The sequence below is a fragment of the Stegodyphus dumicola genome, chromosome 12 (genome assembly GCF_044657685.1).
Source record: "Stegodyphus dumicola isolate Sdum_Otavi_A_Nest chromosome 12, ASM4465768v1".
Lineage (NCBI taxonomy): Eukaryota > Metazoa > Arthropoda > Arachnida > Araneae > Eresidae > Stegodyphus > Stegodyphus dumicola.
Window position 1 is genome coordinate 76,080,957 of NC_140779.1, and position 24,100 is coordinate 76,105,056.

The following is a 24,100-nucleotide window of genomic DNA, read 5'->3' on the forward strand; positions in this document are numbered from 1 at the left end:
GAGGCCCAGAATAGTATTATCTTTTTTGTTATACACATAAAAAAGTTCACTTTTATGTTACACGACAACAATACCTGCATCAGTTGCAGATACTGACAACTATCTGCTCAGGCCTTGTCTCAGCCCTATTTTTGTTTTAGTCACTTTGAAAATAGAGGGCGAACATTTGTTTGGTGATGTCAAAAATTCTCGAGTAACGGCGATTTCTGATTGGTTGACTTCATGTGGCAGTTCATAGTAAGTTCGCGGTGGTATTCTCTGAATGCTGAGATCTTAATTTCTAGCAGCATTAAGAGTGCATGCAACTATTTAGAGTTTCCTATAATTTAATCCGTAGTTCTTTAAAAATGTCTAAAACTGCATTACTTATATTATCGGAAGGAGCCGAAGAAATGGAAGCTGTTATTTCAGCTGATGTTCTTCGAAGAGCCGGTGTATGTTCTTTTATTATAACTTTCTAATTCTTAACGTGTGTGTTTCGTTTTCCTTGTGTTCTTATCAGTTTGCTTTCGGTCCTTTTAAGCGAGGTTAAGATTTTATTAATTTTGTGATGGTGGATTTAAATTTGTTATTCATGCAGTGGGTACAGTTTTTAATGCTTTGAAAAGAATTTTAACGTGATAAAAGAAGGCATTTTTATGTTTGGCACTTAAAGATCAGTAGTTTTAACAGGTATAATTTGATCATACGTATCTTTAGAATATAGTGCTTAGTTATTTCCAACTTAAATGGTTTAGTATTTAACAACTGCAGCTTAATGATTTAGTATGTCAAGTTTCTGTACAATTGTTTGTCAGTGTTTATATAGTTTGTTATTTATAATTTTTATTTTTGCATAATGCACTACCATGATGCATATTTAGGTTTTTATCTTACTAATTTTAAGTTAAATGATTCTTAAATTAAAAAACAAACATCCCTCTTTCAGTCATTCATTTCTAATTTATGGAGCAGAATACTGGATAAATTCTTCAAAGTGTGCATTTAAGTTTAATACATCATATCCCTTGAGAGAAAGTATATTCCAGTTATCTTTAAGTTTGGCGCGTTATAATCATCTCTGGTTTTTGCACCATAATCACTCACTCACTCAGTTATCTTTAAGAATATTTATAATGCTAATTGAATATTTTAATGTTTTTGAAGTATAAGAATGGGATTTAACAATGTTTTAATTGAGTTTGATTTTTATTATCATGTTTTTGTAGTCATCTTGCAGAAATATTTTATCAACTTTTTAAACATTGTTGTATTTTTTAAAGTTTGAAATAAGTTATATTTGAGCTAGGTATGAAAAATTACTGAAGCTTAAAATTATGCTGGTGCATATGTTGCTTGGGAAAGCTTAACCTTTAGTTTCAGCAATAAACATTTGAAAGCAGTCATTGTATAAATCTTCAATGGAATTTAAAATTTTCATGTTACAGTGAAAAGTAGATAAATTTGCTAGTTTGGGCAGCTAAATGCAGTGGCCACTGTAAAAGGAAGTTCTGATATTCTCATTTTTTTAAATATATAGAATTTATTACTCATTGTTGTGTGATGCTTACCGTCTTTTTCTGAAAATAAGACACTGTCTTACTTTCTTTTTTGGTCCAAAATACGTGCTAGGGCTTATTTTCGGGGGAGGGCAAAAATAAAAGTATATTTATATATTTTTATTTAATATTTATTTTACACAGAATACAGAAATTTAAATTAGTCATGTTATCTTCTTCTGGAACATCGTCATAAATAAAATTCTGAATTACATTCTGATTTTCTACCAAATCCATTTCCTGTTGAATCATTGGTCCGAATCTCTCATGTCTTGCGATATAGCTATCATTAAATGAATACTTCTTGTCTAAGTAGCCTGTTCGTAGTGCATTGGAAACATCACTATCAGTTATTATGTCCCATGAATTTTTATCCAATTCGCAACTTCTTGTAAGCCTGGTTTTACAAAATTACCTCGATGATTTCTCACCATTCTGTTTTTAATATATTCATTGATTTCCATCCACAAATGATAATGATCCTTGAATGGCTTGTTTATTGCAATGTCAAGTGTCTGGAGGTAACCAGTCATTCCTGCCGGAATCATTATTTGATCAATCTTCCTCTCAGCAAGAAAGGTTATCATGTCTTTAGCATGGTGAGTACTGGCTGAATCCCAAACTAGTAAACCTCTATTCTGACCCCTCAACAGTGGTGGCAGCATAAAATCAACCCACTTTCTTTAACGAATTCTTTTTGTCACATTATTTTAACTAGGGATTATTTTCGGGGGATGTCTTATTTTACAAAAAGTTCCGAAAATCATGATAGGGCTTATTTTCGGAGGATGTCTTATTTTACAAAAAGTTCCGAAAATCACGATAGGGCTTATTTTCGGAGGATGTCTTATTTTCAGAAAAAGACGGTATAATTTGTTTGATTTTTAATTGGTTATAAATTTATTTAAATTAAAATAAATTTTCAATTCTGTCATTATGTGTACTATGTTTCTGTATGTTGTTTTTGTAGATCTGTGTGGTATGTTTAATACATGGTCAGGTATTCACAGAGGTAAGCATAAAAAATGGTTATTTGAAATAAAGCTATAAAAAGAATTTAAAACTAGAAAACATATTTCAGGACAGTTGGAAATTTTTCAGTGTGTTTCTGTAAATTTTACATTATACTGAAGAGAGTTTCATTAAATGTACAAGAAAAAAATGTTTCTATATTTTATACATAATTTTTTACTAAAAATATTATTTCGGAATAAAGTAAATTTGGAGCAGTATGTACCAGCCAAACTCTCTTATTAGTAGGGTAAAAGTATATTTCAGGGTACTTCTTGGCGAGTTTTATGGTACATGGATACCAAGTTTGTGCAATTCTTTGACTTGTTATTTTGGCTTGCGTAGTGGTGATTTTTGGAAAAATCACTGCTACACAAAGCCAAAATAATGAGAAAGAATTGCACAAACTCAGTATCCATGTACACATCGACCTATTTTCACTTAAAAAAATCCCAGAATTGTATAAAAATGGCATTGCACATTCTCTTGACTTTATTCATGTACACATCAACCTATTTTCACTTAAAAAAATCTGAGAATTTCACAAACTAGGTTTTGCTCCAAAGGAGCAGCCAACAAAAAATATATAAACTGAATAAACTACATTTTAAATCAAATAATGAAATAACATGAAAAAGGAAATTCATCTTAGCACTACATGAAGGAAATATCAACTTACCTTATTTACAAATTTTTGCGTCTTTAGTCAAACACAATTTCTTAACAGCATTCAAACACTTCTAAAATTATCTGAACTAGAATCTGTATATTGGTGTAGCACATAAATTCACAAAGATAAGAGTAAAAAATATCCTTCGTTCGAAAATATCTGATGTTCGACCATACGCATTTCCGTCCTCCAAACAGGACACTTCCTAATGGCTACTAAGTAAATTTTCATTTGCACACCAGTCAATTAATGCTTTTTTTCCTTTCATTCCAAATCTTACTTCAAATTAATCTTACCACATTCAGCCAATTTACCGTGTAAACCACAAAATAACAATGTACTAATCCATCCCACATAAGCCCTTACCCAAAATCCGACACACACTTTCCAAATTTTTTTTCCATGATTCAAATTCACCGCAACCAATTACGTCATAATAGGGCTTCTCTGGCAATCAGCTACTCAGGTTGTCATAAATGAGACAACAAATTGGCGATAAATGAAACAACAATTTTGTGATAATACAAGGGGTACCCTTAAGTCAACGCTAACCATTAGTATATTAGTAACCATATTTGTAATGGTCTAATATTTTGCAGGTTGAGATTATTATGCAAAATTAGGTCGTAGAAGATAAAAGTTATTAATCTTTATGAGATATATTTAATATTTCTGTAATATATAATTCTTTCATTGCTGAAAAATATTTCTATACATTTTAAGTCTGTCAGCATTATTATCAGTGTAAATGAGTATAATTAAAATTATTTCCCTTTATTTGAATCAGATTAAAGTTACAATTGCTGGCTTGCAAGGGGCTGTTCCAACGAAATGTAGCAGAGATGTTGTCATTGTTCCTGATATAAGCATTCAGGATGCTACAAAAGAAAATTATGATGTGGTCATTTTACCTGGAGGGCTGAAGGGTGCAGAAAGTTTAGCACAGGTGAGGGTGTTTTTCTGTGTGACATTTTCTTTCTTCCTTTTTTTTTTTTTTTTTTTTTTTTTTTTCAGTATTAAAATTTTGAAAATTGGGTTTGGATAGTAGAATAAAAATTCTCCCAATTCCAGTACTGAAATTTGTAGAATGATATATTGGCTTTTAATCATAACAGATAATATAATATTATTAGTAATAATAGTAAATAAGAAATGCCTGCGCTTTGGCAGCTGATGATGATGGTTAAGTAAAACCGTCAAAAACTATTCCTGTGAAAATTTGAAAATATAGCTCTTATTTTTGTTGTTTGAATTCTAAATTAGTAAATAAAAGACTAATAATGTAACCTAAAATATTTTATGGCCATACCAGTGGAGGTTTATATCTTTTAATTGATGAAATAAACTTATTCTTAATTCTTTTCCTTGTATTCCAAGTTCAATGACTTTTATAAACAAACCATGACATTTTCCCCCTTTAAATTTAATTTTTAAATATGCAGTTGTGTTATTTGCTAGTAATGGAAGAAATTGTGGTGAAAGGCAGCAGTGAGGAGATGCGTTAGAGAGCTGGTATTGCCAAAGTTTGCGCAATGTCAAGTCTTTGTAAGTCTCTGAAACCTTTTTAAATGAAAATAGATAACTGTTTATTTGGGGAGTAGAATAACAAAAAGTACAGAAAGATTTGGAGAATGCGTTTTATTTTTAAAATTTATCATGTAATTTTTATCTAATTATTAAATGTTGTGCTTTAAATTGTAAAAGTATGTTTCCTTTTCATATGTTGATAATGTTTGCCAAATTACAATAAATATCAATAATTTGAGAATTTTTTAAAAAAAAGTTGTGAAAATCAGCAACTTGCACCAAATAAGAAACTTTTACTTTTCCATCTATAAAAAATTGCAAATTTGACCAATGTTGGTTGTGTTAATACATTAACACCAAATTATTTAGATATAAAGAGTCAAAGCTAATGAAGGATTAAATTATGTATTAATTTGTATTCTAACTGTAATAAAATTATTTTTCATCCAAACTGTGCAAGCTTCGGTATGAACCTTTTAATTCTCAAGTTATTTTGCTGATTTGGGTACATAAATTGTCAATTTTTTTTTTTTTTTTTATTTCAAAAATGAAATGTCTGCCTCGCAATCAAAAAAATGCTGCACACTTTGAACTTTAACCTCTATCCTCTGAAACCTTCAGTAAACTGCTGCCATAAAATTCAGAAATGTTCTGTTGAATTGAAGCCAAAATAAACTTCTCATGATATATATTCGGGTATAACAATATGATGCACTCAAAAAAAAAAAAAAAAAAAAAAAAAAAAAATTAGCCTGAGTAATATTTGGGCATGATATTTTGGAATACCACAGTTAAAAGGTTAAGACTAACTGGGTCTTGCTTTTGTGGAATGAGCTATTTTGAAGAATGTGCTTCTGCAGCATGACATATTTTGAAGCTTGTTCTCCCTTTTCTGATAAAATGAAATAATGATTGCTTGATTAGAGACATTAAAATGATACTCTTCTGCTATCAGGACCGGATTCAGAAATGGATGCATGTGTACGCACACATATATGTATATGCACATACGTACTTGTGCGCATGCATACATTCATTTCTGAATCCGCCTCCAACAACAGAAGAGTACTAAAACATTTGTAGAAAATGTCAACTTAAAATGATATAAAAATCAAATATGTATTTTTTCTGCTCTGATTTAATCACTTTTTGTGATATTTTTAGTACTTTTCTGTTATTGGGACTAGATTTGGAAATGTAATGTATATATGCAAGTATTTATGGATGCATGTATACATACGTATAAAAGCATACAAATGTATGCACATTTTTTAATCCAGCAATGGAAGAGTTGCCATTTTTTATCTGTGAATTAAGGAGTTAAAAAGCTGTTTATGTTTTTCTTTCATAGTAAGGAATAATTAAAGCATGGATTCTAATGTGATGTGTGCTGTTTATTGAATCAGTCATTTTAAAATTTATTATATAAGTAAGTTTGTCAGATAAATACATGCACTTTATTTATAGCTGTTCATTTAAACATAAATTATTGAATTTTAGAGTGACATCGTTAAAGGCATTCTTCAGTCCCAAGAAAAAAATGGACGTTTAATTGCCGCAATTTGTGCAGGTAAGTTATATTTTTGTAACTATAATTTGAAACGAATATTTTCGTAAGAAGCTGAGACTGTTATAAAGAAATGTATTTGTTAATAAGTAATGTCAGGGAGTATAATATTACTATGTTTGCTGTTATTTACCAGTTAAATATGTTATATAATTTGTTAGAATTACTGTGTTTTCTAATACACATGCACCAGTAAACAACACGTGTTTGAGTATGTGTCGGTTTTTCACATTTAATATTTATCACCCACTTTAAAATTGTAATTATCGACCATAGAGTTTTTTTCCCTTAAAATTTCTTATTTTTAATAAAATTCCTCTTTTATAATTTACAAACAGGGCTGTACCTATATGTCGTGAAGATACCTGGGGAGACTTTTTTTGCCAGTTTACAAAATTAATGAGTTGTTGATTTTTGTTGGAGTGCAAATAATCATAATATACCACAGATATTTCAGTTGATCATCAGTAATTGATTATGAGCTGAAATATGGCCATATTACTTATGTTGGCTTAATGAAAAATATGTGTCAATTGCAAATAAGAAGGATATAATTGAATTCGGCCACTTTTGCAAATTTCTGCTTCGTAATGCATATATATATGATAATAATATTTTAATGCATATGCTGCACCATTGTGGAACTACAGGGAAGAAAGCATGTATGGATTGTATTGGGTGCTGTAAAGCTTGTGCTCTTGAGATTTTCCAGATCTGTTTTTCGCTATTGATGATAGTTCTTCAGATCCCGGTTAATATAATCTGGGGCCCTTACTATAGTGTTCTTTCAGGATCTGCTGTCACTGATTTGTTATCTGTATATACTTGTTTAAAAGTGTAAAAAACAGCAGCTAGTTATTTGAAATTTTGGAGTCGGTGTTTTTTCTTATAACATTTGCTTAAAATTTTCTTATTCAAATGTAGATTTTTTTGTTGTTGTAGTTGTCAGTGTGAATGAAATAAGGAAAAAATTGAAATATGTTAACTTAAAAAATAACATATTTGTGCTGAGTTCAGTGGAGAATTGGAATTTTTTGTTTGCAGAATGTTTGTTAAAAATTTTGAAATAATTATACATACTTCTTATTCATTTCAATACATTTCTAACACCAGTGTTATACAAGCATGTAAACACCTTGAAAAATGAATTATCTAATTTCCATTGATGAAATACTGCATATATGCTTCTTTGTCAGTCTGAGAGGGGGAGCTCTTGACAAATATGAACACATATTTTTTTTTCATTTCTGGTGTAAACCATTTTTCACTTTTCTGATTTCTTATCAAGCAGCTTAATAGTTTCAGTTGAATATGGCAATGATTAATATCTATTCCAGGTATGGCCAAACTGCATCATTCCGATACCTTAACTGTGGCTTATAAGCTATTTGCGTCTCTTTGCTCTCTGAAACATGACTTGTTTGCAGTAAATAGTTGTTTAAGAAGTTAATCTAAAAAGTAAAACTCTCTAATATTTATTTTCTCTCAGGTTAATTTTATTTCAGACAGTTTCTGCTTGCATTCCTTTTGTGTGATCCCATTTTTCACAACAGATGTGATAAGTCTTGGAAGATTTGCTGTTTGTTATAGAACACTCTTTTTATTCAGTCCTTGAGTAACTGCTGAGGAACCCTTATTCAAGGAGGAGATTGCTGTGCATGCAAGATTCTTTCAATTTGGGGCGGAATTTTGAAGTCCGAGGATTTTATGTTTGATGAAGTGAACCATCATTTTGTGCTTAGTTAGGAGGATTGTCTCAATTTCCTCAATTGTGGGTAACCTTCAAAATTAATCCAGAGTTGCCAATTCTCTGAACTTAGGCGGGAGACTCCTGATTTCCGAATGTACTCCTGCCAACCTGATTTACAACATATTTCTCCTGACTTTCTCCTATTCTTAAGAGTCCTCAGGGGGCTCACTTTTGTGAGTACGGGTGTGGCAATCCCGAGGTACCCTAGCCCTTCAGGGGATCATCTTCTTGGTGAGACGGGTGTCACGATCCTGGAGCCCCAGTGATCTATCCTCTTTTCCGTCTCCTCTCCTCTTGGCTAAAACTTTTTCCCTTCCCTTCTCCCTTGTGGTTTCTCTCTACGGAGTTTGGGGCTCGTCACGAGAAGCTGGAACAGACCTTGTTTCTAGTTTTCGAGTGGCGAGAAAACTGCCCACGTGTTTGCCGTGCGTGGAGACCCGTGTCGCTGGAAAGGAGGGTCCTGGTAGTTGAGGGGCGAGGTACTGTCCCCAACACACTGCTTTGGCCTCTGCTTCAGCTAAACGGGAGGCACCTTAGTCGTCCTCACGGGTGTCAATCGGCTGGTCACTAGTCCTTGTGTCAGTGGCTTGGGGTCAAGCTCTCGGGAGTACCTGCTTTCGAGAAAGCCAACTGTGGGGCTTCAGTTTGCGTATAGGTCCGGCTAGCCCTAACACAGGAATCTGTGTTCCCTTGTAGGGCTCCATGGTGGGCGGGGCCGTCGGACCCGAATCTTTTCTTTCCTCATGATGGCTAACCCTCAAATTTTTCTTATAAAGGATTTTGAAGTCACTCCAGTCACTCAACCGAATTCTGAAAAGCTTACTGCTAAACCAGTCACTCAACCTAGTCCTGAAAAGTCTACTGCTAAACCAGTCACTGAACCTACTTCTGAAAAGTCTACTGCAAAAAAATTACGCACAGATACAAATGAAAAAAATCATAACAATAGTCCCCGTTTCCTAGTCATTTCTAGTCCTTCTGGTGAGCTGCAGAAGATTTTCTCCTTTCATAATAAATAAATATATTCATTCTTGTATTGGTGAGCCGAGAAATATAAAGCGTCTCCGCTCCGGAGACTTGCTTATTGATACAATCTCAGCCACCCAGTCTGCTTCTTTACTTCAAATAACTAAACTTGGACAAGCGAATGTCACTGTAACAGCTCATAAGACACTGAATTATTGTCGTGGCGTAATATCGGAATTCGACCTTCTGTATGTTCCTGAAGAAGAGATCGCTTCCGAGCTATCCGACCAAAATGTCTGCGGTGCTAGGCGGATCAAGATGCGTAAGGAAGGTAAGTTGATCGATACGAAACACGTGATCCTTACCTTCAACACGCCTGATCTGCCTAAGAATATTAAGGCCGGATATTTAAATTGTCCCGTAAGACCTTATATTCCCAACCCTATGCAATGCTTCCAATGCCAGCGTTTCGGCCATTCTAAGACGTCTTGTCGTGGCAGCCTCACATGCGCCCGATGCTCACAGACTGGCTATGATTCTGAAAATTGTACTGCTGCGCCTCTTTGTATAAATTGCAAGGGTGAGCACCCAGCATTTTCACGCCTCTGCCCAAAATGGAAATTGGAAAAAGAAGTGCAGACTGCAAAGGTTACGAGGAACATCTCATATGCTGAAGCCAGAAGATTAATCCACAGCACACAGCTACGACCAAATACATCTTATGCCAATGCTCTTAAAAGATCTCGCACAGTTGCCACCCAAACATCAGTTAGTATGCAGACTCCACCAAACAAAACTCAACAGACTACAAGCAACAGGAAGAAAGAAAACCCAACCCATACAGTACAAAATAAAGAAATAGTAATACAAAGCAAACCCCAAACTACCACACAAAAAGAAACAAATAAAAATAGAAGTTCCAGCAATAGCTCTCTTGATGGAATGGTTTCTGAATCTGCGGATTCAGACGGTATGGAAGTAGAAGAGGGTCTGGAAGTTCTTAAGCACCTACTTCCACGAAAAACCAAACAAGAGCACAGAAAGAACAAAAACTATTCATATAGGCCACCCTCGTATCATGGAACTGTCGCGGATTCCACCGAAATCTGCTCGACATCAAAGCTATAATCAATGTTCATCAACCTGTATGCTTCGCAATACAGGAAACAAATCTAAAACCGGAACAACAAGCAAAACTTCGGAGGTTTTCTTTCGTCAGGAAGAATAACCTTGCAGGTGAGCGTGCCAGTGGAGGTATAGGTCTCCTCACCTCACTGGACTACCCCTCAAGTTCATTTCCGTTGACGACCCCCCTCCAAGTTGTCACTACTCAAACAAATCTTGATATTGTTGTAACAGTCATTTCCCTGTATTTGCCTCCAAATGAGCATATTGATCAGCAAGATTTAAATAATCTAATAGAGCAGCTGCCTGAGCCTTTTATCATAATAGGAGATTTTAACGGCCATAATCCATTCTGGGGTAGTAGAGACACAAATTGCCGAGGAAGACAAATTGAGCAGATGATCGAAGATCATAGCCTTTGTCTCCTGAATAATGGGCAGAATACTTACTTCCATGAGCCTTCAAGGACATTCCATGCTCTCGACCTTGCCATCTGTTCACCATCTCTGTTGCCATTTTGCACTTTTAGTGTCGGAAATGACCTGTACAACAGCGATCATTATCCCATTTTTGTATCTCTTGCACGAAGAGGAGCAAACCCCATGTCGAGACTCCCTCGGTTTATACTGGACAGGGCAGACTGAGAACTCTTCTCTTCCTCCGCAGAGCTCACAGAGGAAATGGTAGAAGATGTGCATATCGATGACACTGTGGAAGATGTTACTAATATTATTATTCAGTCAGCTATGCTTTCGATTCCTAGAACATCAGGAAAAATGCTTAAATATACGAAACCATGGTGGAATCGCGACTGTCATGAAGCACTGAAAAAACAGAAAAAAGCATGGGGTATTTTTCGTAGATATCCTACTCTGCGAAACCTCATAGCCTTTAAAAGAGCCAAAGCAAATGCACGAAAAGTAAGAAGGCAGAGCCAGAGGGATTCCTGGATTTCATATGTGTCCTCAATAACATCCTCTACGCCTAGTAAGCGGGTTTGGGAAAGAATTCGAAAAGCATGCGGAATGTATAAAGACCACTCACTTTCCTTTCTGGAAAAAGATGGCCGAGTGATTAGCTCCATAGAAGAAATTGCAAATGCTATTGGTGAGACATTTGCTGCTGTTTCTTCAAGCAGAAACTATTCACCTGCATTTCTCTCTATCAAGCAACACTCTGAAATAAATCCCATCGCATTCAACTCTTCCAAATCTGAGCCTTACAATAGAGACTTTACTATGGTTGAATTAAGGAGAGCTTTGTTGCAGACACATAGGTCTTGTCCTGGTCTAGATGGCGTGTATTATGAAATGCTAAAGCATCTGTCCTATAAGTCACTGAGTGCCCTTCTCACACTTTACAATAGAGTGTGGAAGGAGTGTACATTTCCCAGTGCATGGAGGAGAGCTGTTGTCATTCCTATTGCGAAGCCAGGGAAAGACCCGAGGAATCCCTCGAACTATCGGCCAATAGCCCTTACCAGTTGTGTTTGCAAACTGTTTGAAAAGATGGTAAACAGCCGCCTAGTCTACTTCTTGGAAAAGAATAATATTATATCGCCTTATCAAAGTGGTTTTCGAAAGGGGAGAACAACTGTAGATAACATGCTCCTCTTAGAGACATCCATTCGAAAAGCTTTTGTAAGAAAAAATCACCTTGTCTCAATTTTCTTCGATATAGAGAAAGCTTATGATAAGGCATGGAGATACGGTATACTTCGCGATCTTCACGAGAGTGGCTTGTGCGGCAACCTACCAATTTTCATTCAGAATTTCCTGAACGCTAGAACTTTTCAAGTAAGAATTGGCTCTGTTTTTTCGGATGTTTTTCAACAGGAAGAGGGTGTGCCTCAAGGCTGTGTGCTCAGTGTAACCCTGTTTACTTTAAAAATAAATTCTGTACTAAAAGAACTTCCTCCCACCATCTTAGGATCACTATATGTAGATGATTTACAGATTAGCTGTCGAGGAGCAGACATGAGATACATAGAGAGGCAATTGCAGATGGCTCTGAATAAGATCCAAGAATGGTCAGACAAACAGGGATTTACTTTTTCGAAACAGAAAACTGTGTGCGTACACTTTTGTAGGAAGCGAGGTCTCCATCCTGAACCTGAGTTATATCTAAATGGTACAATTATTCCAGTTGCGCCCGAAGTAAAATTTTTAGGAGTGACGTTCGACCGAAAATTGACCTTCCTTTCTCATGTTTTAAACCTGAGAAAGAAGTGTCTAAAAACACTAAATATTTTAAAAGTGTTGGCGAACACCTCCTGGGGTGCAGAGCGTTGCTCTATGCTTCGCATTTACAGAGCGCTTATCCGCTCTAGACTGGACTATGGCTTAGTTGTTTATGGATCCGCTCGGTCATCTGTTTTGTTAAAACTGGATCCTGTTCACCATCAAGGTCTGCGGATTTCTTCAGGAGCTTTCAGGACTTCTCCTGTACAGAGCCTATATGTTGACTCTAACGAACCATCACTTTATCTGAGGCGTGAGCAATTGTCCCTTTTGCAATATTTTAATATTCTATCCCAACCTGAACATCCCAATAAGCTGTGCTTACTCGATAATGAGTGTAACACATTATATGAAACACGTCCATCCTGTGTTCTTACTTTTCCGTTAAGAGTTCGCCCTGTCATTGAGGAACTTTCCCTCTCTGATATGTGGCCTCAAGCAGTACAGAATTTCGAAATTCCACCTTGGGAAAATTCACGGATTCAGCTTCTTGATGTTTTCAAACATCACGTGAAGGCGATCACTAACGAGATCGTTTACAGACAACTCTTCGCTGAGCACAGGCACAAATCTAGCAGTTATCATCCGATATACACAGATGGATCAAAGTCAAATGATCATGTCGGGATGGCTTTTGTATTTCAAGATTACATTGAGGGCCGATGCCTGCACCATGCTTTCTCAGTCCTAACATCTGAACTAACTGCAATATATTACGGTCTTTTGTACATCTCAAAGCTCTGCCACAAAAAGTTCATAGTTTATACAGACTCGTATAGTGCTCTTAAATCCTTGGAAGCTTTCCCCAACACGCAGAATCCTGTGGTAGTGGATGTTCTCAAAATTCATAGAAATTTAACAATTCGAGGATATGAAGTCCTGTACTGCTGGGACCCTGGACATGCAGGAATAAAGGGAAATGAGCTTGCAGACATCGCAGCCAAATATGCCGTTGAACCGTCCACTCGCCTTATTCCTTTTAGAGACATCTGCTGTGTAATCAAGGGGAAGATGTGGAAAAAATGGCAGCAAATTTGGGATGTTCAGCATCACAACAAGTTGAGAAACGTGAAGCCTAGAATTGAACATTGGGATTTTGCTGAAAATCGTAAGGAGGACGTTCTTTTGACTCGCCTCAGAATAGGTCACACTAGAGTCACACATAACTATCTTCTCAAAGCTGAAAATGAACCTGTTTGTTTTAATTGTAATGTTTGTTTATCTGTTCGTCATATTTTAATTGAGTGTCCATGTTTTAATAGTCTTCGTCAGAAATATTTTAATAGCTGTGACTTACCTCTCGACCGTTTAATCGGAAGAGAGGTCAATTGTAATTTATTTTATTATTTAAAAGAGATTGGCTTTTATTACCTAATGTAATTTATTTAGAAGACTGTGTCTTGAATTTTAATATGTGCTTTTAACTTGTGTTTATATGACTTCATCCTCTGGATTTGATACATTTATCTACTTGTTTTTATTTATTGAATTTTAATGACATCAATTGTAATCATCCCACCTTGTGTTTGGCGCGTCATAATCATCTCTGGTTTTTGCGCCATAATCACTCACTCACTCACTCACTCTTATTCTTAAGATTTCTGTCTATGTTTATGTTGCTTGACTTAATATTTCATTATTTGCAGCCTAAAAAGTGATTTTTGGTATCTGAAAGTATGATTTTTCTTAAGATTACATATAAAAGAAAACCATCGTTTCATCAGGCATGCTTCTTTTACATATAAAAGAAAACCATTGTTTCATCAGGCATGCTTCTGCTTTGTGTGCGAGAGCATATGTATCCAAAAACATTGTTCCAATTCTCAAATGAACATCAAATGCTGCTGTGAGTCATCTATCTGGCTTATATTAGCCAAACAACACAAAGCAAGGTAGAAGTTCTTATTTCATTCATCTCGTCACTGAGCACTGTGAATTTCGCATGCTTTCACAAAATATTTTAAGAAATTGCGATTCTGCAAAAAAGGTAATATATTCATCTACCTTTCAAAAATCGTACACGTATAACTTTCCTTCTGTTATTTCGTCAGTATAATGTAATACGTTTGCAATGTTCATTTGTTGCAAGTTTTTGATATCGCATGGTCGAAGAGCTGATATTCTTAAACATATGCGTACATTAGTACGCATATGTTTAAGAGTAATTCTTCTGCGAAAACAAAGGATAAAAAAATTATTAATGTAAAATGCCTGTTCTTTGCTTTTTACTGAAGCAGAACTTGAGACTGAATACATCGGATCATGCTACAGCTTTATTTAGGAAGATGTTTCCCGATAGCAAAACTGTTAAGAAATACTCAAGTACAAAGACAAAACCGGAAAAATATTCAGTTATTGATTGTATCAAAACAGGTCCATTCTGCCTCTCTGCAGATGGAAGCAGTAATATCGTTACAATACTGTATCCAGTCAGAGTTTTCAGAAATTGAGTGTAACTTACTTTAGAAGATTCGACAGGCTTTAATATAGCACAGCTAATTAGTAAAACTTTAAAAGGAAATGCATTTCCTCTGGATAATTGATTAAACACTTGGTGCCAACAATGTACAAGTAATGGTAGATATGAAGATTGGTGATGCAAGTATTTTTTTTATATAAAAAATCTTGATGTGTACACCACATGACTTCCTTGTACGGAATATTAAATTACATTCATTTTTTCTTGCATTTTATTTAAACTTATTAGATTGAATTAAACCTACTTCGCCGACAGCGCATAAACCACAATAGAATAAATGCACTCTTTAAAATTCTCTTTTGTTTACCATAGCGACACTCTGGCGCTAGGTTTACTTAACAGTATTATATTTCATTCATATTATAACTCAGAATGCACAAAATGTATATCATTTAAAGAATAGAATTATCTAATCGTTGCCACATGTTCTATTCAAATACTATAATAAACAGGGTTGCCACGCTACCTGGAAAACCGGGAAAAGTCAGGGAATTCGAAAATTGACCAAAAAATTCAGGGAAAAGTCAGAGAATTTAAGTATTTTTGTCAAAATCTGGAAAAGTCAGGGAAGTTCACACAATGATCCCGCCAAAAAAAGCGATTTTTGCGCCGACGTCGGAAGAGATAACTTTTTTGGCGAATTGCCTATCACGTGAGTGTCTGCTGGCATAGAGCCAATTTTCGCAGCTCCAATTTGATTGCCTTTTAGAAAGGCAAAGCAAGTTTCCCGCAACTTTTGGTTTCCAGTATTCTCGAGAATCGCATGTGCAGTGCATGAACTAAAGAAAGTACCTGTTCTCGTATAAAACAAAATGGGTTTAATCTTAGTATACGGTACCATGGAGGTTAGAATCAAAGAATATGTATTGTAAAGAAGGAAAACCTCTCTGCAACAGACGTGGCTCCGTTCCATCATAGAGGGAAACAGCTGTGCATGCGTGATATATCTGCCGCCAAAGCTGGAAACCGGTGTCGAAGTTCGAAGGTCACGTTATCAAGAGTTCATTAAATGAATATCCTTTAAAATTTCTTTAACCACTTGCGCTAAAAAGACGTGCCACGCACGTCGAGATGTTTTTGTCTCAAACTGCGAGCGACGTGAACACCACGTCGATAAGCATTTATCGCAAAAATGAAAATAACATGGTGCATACGTCGCCTAACAACGAGATTGTTTATTTCTCGAGTTACAGCTCTGGATTACACTCGCAGATGTGGAGCGGCGTAAATGAGACACTTTACCACTTGCTATATTGTAGCGCACGGCACCGCAACCGTGAAGTTTAGTCTTAGCGCAAGTAGTTAAACTCTAAATTAAAAGAAAATATTTTTTGGCGCAAGTAAATTAATTCATAGGTTAGTAATTTTCAGGGGGGGGGAACTACGAAAATCCGTTTTTAAAATTATTGCGAAAAATGCAAGAAGAAACGTCCTTTGATAAAACGTTTCTTCTTGGATTTTTCGCAATAATTTAAAAACGGATTTTCGTAGCTTTCTTTTTGTCAAAGAACGTTTCTTCTTAACACGTTTCTCAATTTCCGGTACACATCGCGGAGAGGGAAATTCTGGCCGCCAGGTTCCGTCGCCAAATCCCTTGGCAAATTTTCCCTCCGCATTCTAGCGGCGTAATAGCATTTTACTTGTATGGAAAATTTTCTTCTTTACATAGACCAAAGAAATACAGATTCTTTGCATAAACGTTTTTTGGTTAAAATAATCTCCATGTATGGATTTGGCGACATGATAATGCGCAGTAAACGGGTCATTTTGGTCTTGGCGACAATTTTCAAAATCGTGCCAAAGCCTTACCGTATACTAGAATTTTACCGCAAAATCTTTTTAAACTTTTCTTTTTAATAAATACCTTGCCATTTTGCAGTAAAATAAAAAATAGTAATCTGTCATCTAGGCTAACCATGTAATATAACTATATTCGCTAAAATATCGTTGATTATTCTAATTCAATTTTTAAGTAATTATCTTTATTTTTATGTTATTCGTATAATTTAATGATGCTTCTTCCCTCTAAATTTATTAATTATTAGTAAATAATATTTCTAAATTTCAGGAAATTTTCTCTGGCATAATCTTGAAATTAATTCTAGCAGTATGATGACATACCATCACGAAATTTAATGCACATATTTTTTTCTTATGTATGCTGCGAACTAAATATAAAATACCTCAATTTATTAAAATAGATTTTTTTGTTTCGTTTAGCTGCAGAATGTCTGCAAAAAAAAGCCTTATTTTATTCCAGATAGGGAAGATTCTAATCTCAATCTTCAATGGAGAAAACAACAACTATTATAATTATATTTGTGTTTTCAAGTGTTAAGGTGCTTTTTAAGAACATACCTCACACAAATTAAATTTACCTAAAATCTAACCTAACTATTTAGCATTGCGTTGTGATTTATAAGGACCGGATTAGCCTCGTGTTGAACTGGTGATGATCATGAGTAATAATTAAATAAAACATACATTTGTTATCCAATGTATATATCTTAAATTTTATTAAGTTTTTTAAGTGGTTTCTTAAGTTATCTTAAATTTTATTAAGTTTAATAAACAAAATTATCAAACAAAGTATACCAAGAATAATTAAGAATAAATGTCCTCTGGGATTTATTGAATAATTAAGTGAATTTGCTACACAATACAAGTAATACCATAATTTACCTCTTAGCGTAGCCAACGTACATTACGCGGATAGACTGGAATTTTCTTGAAACGCACCTGGAAAACCTGGAAAAGTCAGGGAATTTCATTCTCCTGTTTGAGTGGCAACCCTGAATAAAGCTAGAACGATATATAAAAGAAATTAAGCAAATAAAACAAAATAGAAACAGTTTTTCACAGATGATTGAGTATTTCTCATTTAATTAATTCAGTTCTTACTTCGCGAGAAGGCAAAAATACGTAAAAACTCAAAATATCTATATTAAAAATTACGAAGTAAATCTCAAACACTTATTTCCTCGAAAAAATTCCAGAAAGAATTAAGCATGATTTAATTGGCAATAATAAATGAATGCGTTATCTTTGTTGTTGCGAAGCTAAGTTTCTCTAGATTGGCAACAAATCCACTAGTCTCCTGTTTCAAATGTAAACATCAATGGCTGCCATTAAAACAGGCTTAGCGGCAATTAAACAACTTTAAAATTGCTGATAATTCTAAAAATATTGCACATAGATTTACTAAAGGCATAAAATCCTTAACCGGAAGATAAAAACAATATAATTCAATCATTTTTAAAGAAAAAAAAATGTACAGTTTACAAACATATAAGAGTAAAGAAACTGAGATCACTGAGCCGGGTAATAGAGTAGATATATATATAAATATATTTATATACGTTTGGTGTGGCCAATTGCAACCAAAATACGAGGTGCACATCTACATATTATAGCAGTCCTATATACAAAATTTCAACGTTCTGAGGCTACTCGTTTTTGAGTTATGCCAGATACGTACGTACGCACGTACGTACATACGTTCGTACAGACGCCACGAAAAATTCTGTTCAGAATTAATTTTAAAGCAGTTTTATAATTTTTTTGAAGGAAAAGAGTATTTTATTCTGTCCTTACGTACAGATATCACGCAAAAGCATCGTTAAATTGCATTCGATAGCGGTCAAAATGGATATTTTCGTTGAAATATGCTGCCTGAAACTTTTCGCGATTACAATACTTCCTTTTTACTTCGTACAAGGAAGTAAAAAGGGGGATTAAGATTTGAAAATGAGTTTCCCATACATGTCGTCTTTTAAATTTAGTAGCTGAAAATTGGCAGCTCTTTATCAATGTTGTTGATATTTATTAGTATCTTGAAAAGAGTTCTGAAAGAGGGAAAAAAAAAAAAATTAAACAATTCCAACAACTACATAATACTGAAGCAAGAAAGTGTTTGAAATATGTATGCACATGTTGGTTATTTTTAGAGAAGTGTTTATTTGGAATTCTCGACCAATAGAATGGCTTGAATTTAAGAATTAATAATGGAACTGTCAGATATTAGTTAGTTACTCTTTAAAGTTAATTCATTGTGAAAATATATATATTCTTACTATGTATTTTTGTCTTTGAGAAAATTCTCCCGATTTCTTTAAAGGATCTGATTTTTTATTGTTGTGGGTTGGCAACTATGCCAATCCCTTAGTATTTTTAAAGTCGGGCTCTTATCTTTTGTAATAGTCGATGGTAATCCTAGAGATCGTAATTCAGTTCACTAATGGTTGAGCATGCTGAAATATTTGGTTTGTGGAGAGAACCACTGGACTGATAAATATTTATTTCTGGTCAAAATTTTTAATTCATGTTTTATCAGTTGTTATTCGAGGTAGAAACCTTTACCTTTATCATCAAAATCTTCATTTTAGTAATGTAACTTCAGGTAATGAGGATCAACTGAACAGAAACTTCTCTCATCTGACAAATTTTTGTCAAAATATGTCGTGTTGATGCAGGTGAAATTGTTTTAGCTTGTGATATTTTTTGGTATATTGACTGCGTGATCATTACGAATTTCATGCTATGTAATCTGAAATTTTGTTAGAATTTAACATTATAAGCTTTTAGTTTTCAAGTCTGATCTTTCATTTTCTTCAGTCAGTAACCCTTTATGCCTACAGATTCTATTTCATTCATTTCAAGCTCCATTTCAGATTTATTAGGCTGTGTAATGCAGGCTACGCTGATGATTAAATAAGAAAATATTTATTTTAAACTTTCTTTTTAATTATTTTACTTGGAAAGTTAAGATGGTTAGTCATTTGACTGCTTGTATGGTTCCAATAGTTAATAGAATATGGTTAGTCTGTGCACCTGTTTGGCAAGAACTCGGGAACTAAGCTATTATGTAGACGTTTGCTGTGTCACCTAAGACCTCTTCTTCAAATATCTGTGCATATCCATATAAATTTGAAGAGTTAACATTATGTTCTACCTGTATTTGTGAAATAAATGAATTATAGTAATCAGATATGTTTTTCTGTGCTATTAGTTTTGATTTATCTCGTATTTGAATAACAGTTCAAGATTCAACAGTCATGGCTGAAGCGTTTGACTGATAGTTGAATATGTGCTCGACAAAGTGTATATACATTTTCATACATGAATTGCTTATTTATTAGCAACAGGTTATCTATGTCAGAATAACCGCGATGATTCGAGATATAGTTTCAGAAATTTTGAATTATGTGCTGTGTATTTACAGTGATTACTTAAAAATTCCGGCAGATTTTGCTGGATGTCGCACCAAAAGAGATAGTGATGATTCAGACACCATTGAATTTGCAATCGTGTTCTTTTTCTTTTTTTTTAAGTGAATTCTTCTACAATAGGCATCAGTAAAACTAGTCATTCCAAGGTTTTGGATTAAAATGTTTAACAGTTGAATTTGTTGATGGTTAAGTTTCAGAAGATTCGAATGATTAAAAAAGTTTAAACTTTTATGTTTGGAATTTAAGATCCTTTTGAAGATTCCTGAAATCTGAGGATTCAAAAGTCCCAACTTATGTAAAACAAAATGTAACTTATACACTCACTTTCAAAAGTTAAGCATGAAGATGTAAAATGCTAAAAAAATCAACAAATACTGCTTTGATTGACACAAAATTCAGCAGGAAAGTAGCATATATATTTATGCATAAAACAAAATCAATAGTTATATACAGAAATGAAAATATTAAATTTTTGTAAGTTATCAGATAATGACATACTGGAGACTTAAGCAGAATTATGTATAAAGGAAAAATAAACAGCATAAAATGAAAAAAAAAAGGACATTAATATGTGATCCTCCTCATCTGTATACAAAATTTATACCTTGTGGCCATGCTTTCAATTAGATGGTCAACCACCGCAGAATTAAGGAATTGCCATTCTTTTTGTAAAGCAGTTTCCAGCTCAATAAGAGTGGCTGGAGGTGGGAAACATGAAGAAACAGCATGGCCGAGAGCATCCCATAGATTTTCAATGGGATTAAAGTCGGGCGAATATGCTGTCCACGCCATACGCACAATCCCTTCACTTTTCAGGTAGTCATCGACGATGTCAGCTCTAATGGGGACGTGCATTATCATCCATTAAAACAAAAGTAGGGACAACTGCTGCAGCGTACAATCTCACAATGGGTTCTAGGACTTCATCTCAATACTGGACAGCCATCAAAGAATGTTTAAAGATATGCAGGTCGGTGTGGTATCCGAATGAAATCCCTGCCCACACCATAATGCTTCCGCCACGGAATGCGTGATGTTCAGTAATGTTTTGGGAGTGATTGCATGTTCGTTGTTCATGTCATATCCTTATACACTTGTCATCAGGCTCCAGAGCAAATCTTGACTCGTCAGTAAACATGACATTGCCCTAGTCAGACACATTCCGATTCACATGGAAGCACCAATTCCAATTCACATGCAATTCACCGATGGAAGCTGTAACCATAGTTGTCACACATGTGGAGGTCGTTCTGCAATTCCGCTTGGCTACAATAGCAATATATTGATCTTCCGCAGGGGTTGTAACCCTTAGGAGACTGGCTACGGGCCTTCAGACAACTGTCTTTGTGGTTTGGAATTGTTTCCATAAACGTGAAATTACAGAATGAGGAACGCCGAAGAAAAGAGCAACATCTGTGATCGATTGTCCTGCTTCAGTGCACCCCACAGCATGCCAGCGCTCAGAACCTTCCATTCGTCTTCTGGAAGTCGTAGAAACACGCATGTCTTGAAAACAAATTGTACGAAAAGTTTTAAACACCTTCTATCAGCACTTACAATCAACTTCTGTAACCCTTCATAAAAGCTGGCTTCTTGTAAGACTGCCTTTTTTGCATATTTCTTGACATGAAAGTGCGATTGGCTGTTACCTAACATATTTGCATATTTCCATCTACCTCTGCAGCGAATTGCATCCTCTTCAAATCTGATTGGCTTCCGGAAATTAGCATTTTCCTCTCCGTGCTTAACTTTTGGAAGTGAGTGTATATATGTAACTTAGCATCTCTTATCTAATGTTAATTCTCATGTTAATTGTGTGAAGGAACAAAATTGATTTTTATGCAAAAGTCTAAAAAAGTTAATGGCTTATTTTTTAAATAATTTCTCTTTCCAAGATAACTGTTTCTCCTCATTGTGCATTGACCTGTATAACTTAATTTATTCTTTCTAAAAAATTTCTTATGACTTCAATATATGTATATATATTCTGATTTATAATTCCAGAGTTGCCAACTCTCCCGATTTTCGACCGCTCTCCCGCCAACCCGATTTACAATATATTTGTCCCGACTTTTTCTTATTATTAATATTTCTCACGATTTTTATGGAACTTGGCTTAATGCTTCGTTTTATGAAAAAAAAAAGAAGGGATTTTGGACGTCTGAAAGCAACTGAATTTTCTCTAGATTATATTTAAAATGAAACCTTGCGAATCAGATGAGAATTTCTGCTTTGTGATTGACAGCATACGTATCCAGCAACGTCGTTCTCCAGTTGTCCAATGGGCATCGAGCTCCACTGCGTGTCATCTGGCATATATTAGCCAATGAGCACAAAGCAAGCTCAAGGTCGTTGGCCGTTCTTTGGATGTTCTTTCGCTATTTCGTTTATCTTGTCCCGAGTTGTGTGAGTACACGTGCCTTTAGGAAATAGTTTTGGAAATTATCGTCTTTTGATATGTCTGCGAGAAAGGTGAAATACTCGTGCACGTTTCAAAAATCGTACACAGTTGACTTTCCTTCCATTATTTCTTCAAGGAAATGTAATAAATTTGCGAGGTGTACCATGTGTCGTTGCGATTTTTCAATTTCGCTTGGTGGAAGGGCAGATGTTCTCAAACATGTGCGTACACAAAAACACAAGGACAACATGAGTTGTTTTGAAAAAACGAAAAATTAAATTTTTCTTCGGAAACATAAGACCAAAAAGTGATTAATGCAGAATGTCTGTTCTCTGCCTTTTTACTGGAGCACAACCTACCACTGAATGCATCGGATCGATCACACTGCAGCTTTATTTAGAAAAATGTTTCCTGATAGTGAAATCGCTAAGAAATACTCAAGTGCAAGGACCAAAACAGGTGCAGTTGTTAAAGAAATGGGTTTGAAAAATAAATCTTCAGTTATTGATTGCATTAAAACAGCTCCGTTCTGCCTCTCTACGGATGGAAGCAATAATACCAATTCAAAACTGTATCCAATTGTTGTTTCTTTTTTTAATCCAGAGTCTTCAGAAATTGAGTGCAGTTTACTTTCTGACCCCACTTTAGAAGGATATTCGACAGGCTTTAATATAGCACAGCTAATTATTAAAACTTTAAAATAAAATGCAGTCCCTCTGGATAATTGCTTAGCGCTTGGTGCCGATAATGCACCAGTAATGGTAGGCTTGAAGACTGGTGTTGCAGGCATCTTAAGAAAGGCAAATTCAGATTTGCAGATTATGAGGTGCACCTGTCACCTCTTAAATTTAGCAGCTGAAAAAGGGGCAGCTTCTTTACCATTAAATGTGGATGAACACATTGTTGATATTTATTATTATCTTGAAAGGAGTTCTAAAAGAAAGGAAAAATTGAAACAGTTCCAACAGCTGCATAATACTGAAATGAGAAAAATTTTGATTTTTTGTAATTTCTGCATCATTCAGCAATTCAACTGGCAGTTCTCAAAATAATACTGCAAAATATAAGCGTAAAGCTGATACAAATTTCTCAAAAAAAAAAAAAAAAAAATTGCTCAACACACGAAACATTTTCCGATTACTGTAAGTTTATCTTGTGAAGAACGAATATTTATGGTTTTTTCTTCGGACCTTAAAGCTTTTTGCTTTTTTTTTTACAATTCATTTTGCCATCATTCGATGTTCTGAACACAATTCTACAAAGCAGAATTCCATTAATTCATGTTTTGCAATCAATGATTTATGATCTGTTTAAAGACATTTTATCAAAGTTTGTAAAACCAGTCTGTGTTTTGTCTTGTAATTCTATATATGATGTGATTTATGGTGAAACAGAAAATCAGAAGGAAGATGAAGATTTGGTAATAGGAGCTGCAACTACAAAAGTAGTGGAAGAACTTTCAGAAGAAGACAAAAATAAGTTTTATCTTCATGTTAGAAGTTACTTCTGTCGAGTATGTGATTACATACTACATAAATTTCCAGTCAAAGATGAAGTGATTTTGCATGCTAAAGTTGTTGATGTTTCTGCTCTAGCAA

The 24,100-nt window shown here is 34.7% G+C and overlaps 2 protein-coding genes across 2 annotated transcripts in view; one reads left to right on the forward strand and one right to left on the reverse strand.

Moving 5' to 3' along the window:
• Positions 1-216: 216 nt before the first annotated feature.
• Positions 217-24,100, forward strand: part of LOC118190175 (Parkinson disease protein 7 homolog) — a 35,200-nt gene continuing 11,316 nt past the window's right edge. The window contains exons 1-3 of the mRNA XM_085806600.1: positions 217-434; positions 4,007-4,165; positions 6,247-6,316. Of these exons, the coding sequence (XP_085662726.1) occupies positions 300-434; positions 4,007-4,165; positions 6,247-6,316 (364 nt within the window). The 5' untranslated portion in view covers positions 217-299. The remainder of the gene's footprint in view (positions 435-4,006; positions 4,166-6,246; positions 6,317-24,100) is intronic.
• LOC118195492 (uncharacterized) overlaps positions 17,408-24,100 on the reverse strand; it is a 376,248-nt gene continuing 369,555 nt past the window's right edge. Inside the window, exon 10 of the mRNA XM_085806599.1 lies at positions 17,408-17,675. Coding sequence (XP_085662725.1) covers positions 17,641-17,675 — 35 coding nt within the window. The 3' untranslated portion in view covers positions 17,408-17,640. The remainder of the gene's footprint in view (positions 17,676-24,100) is intronic.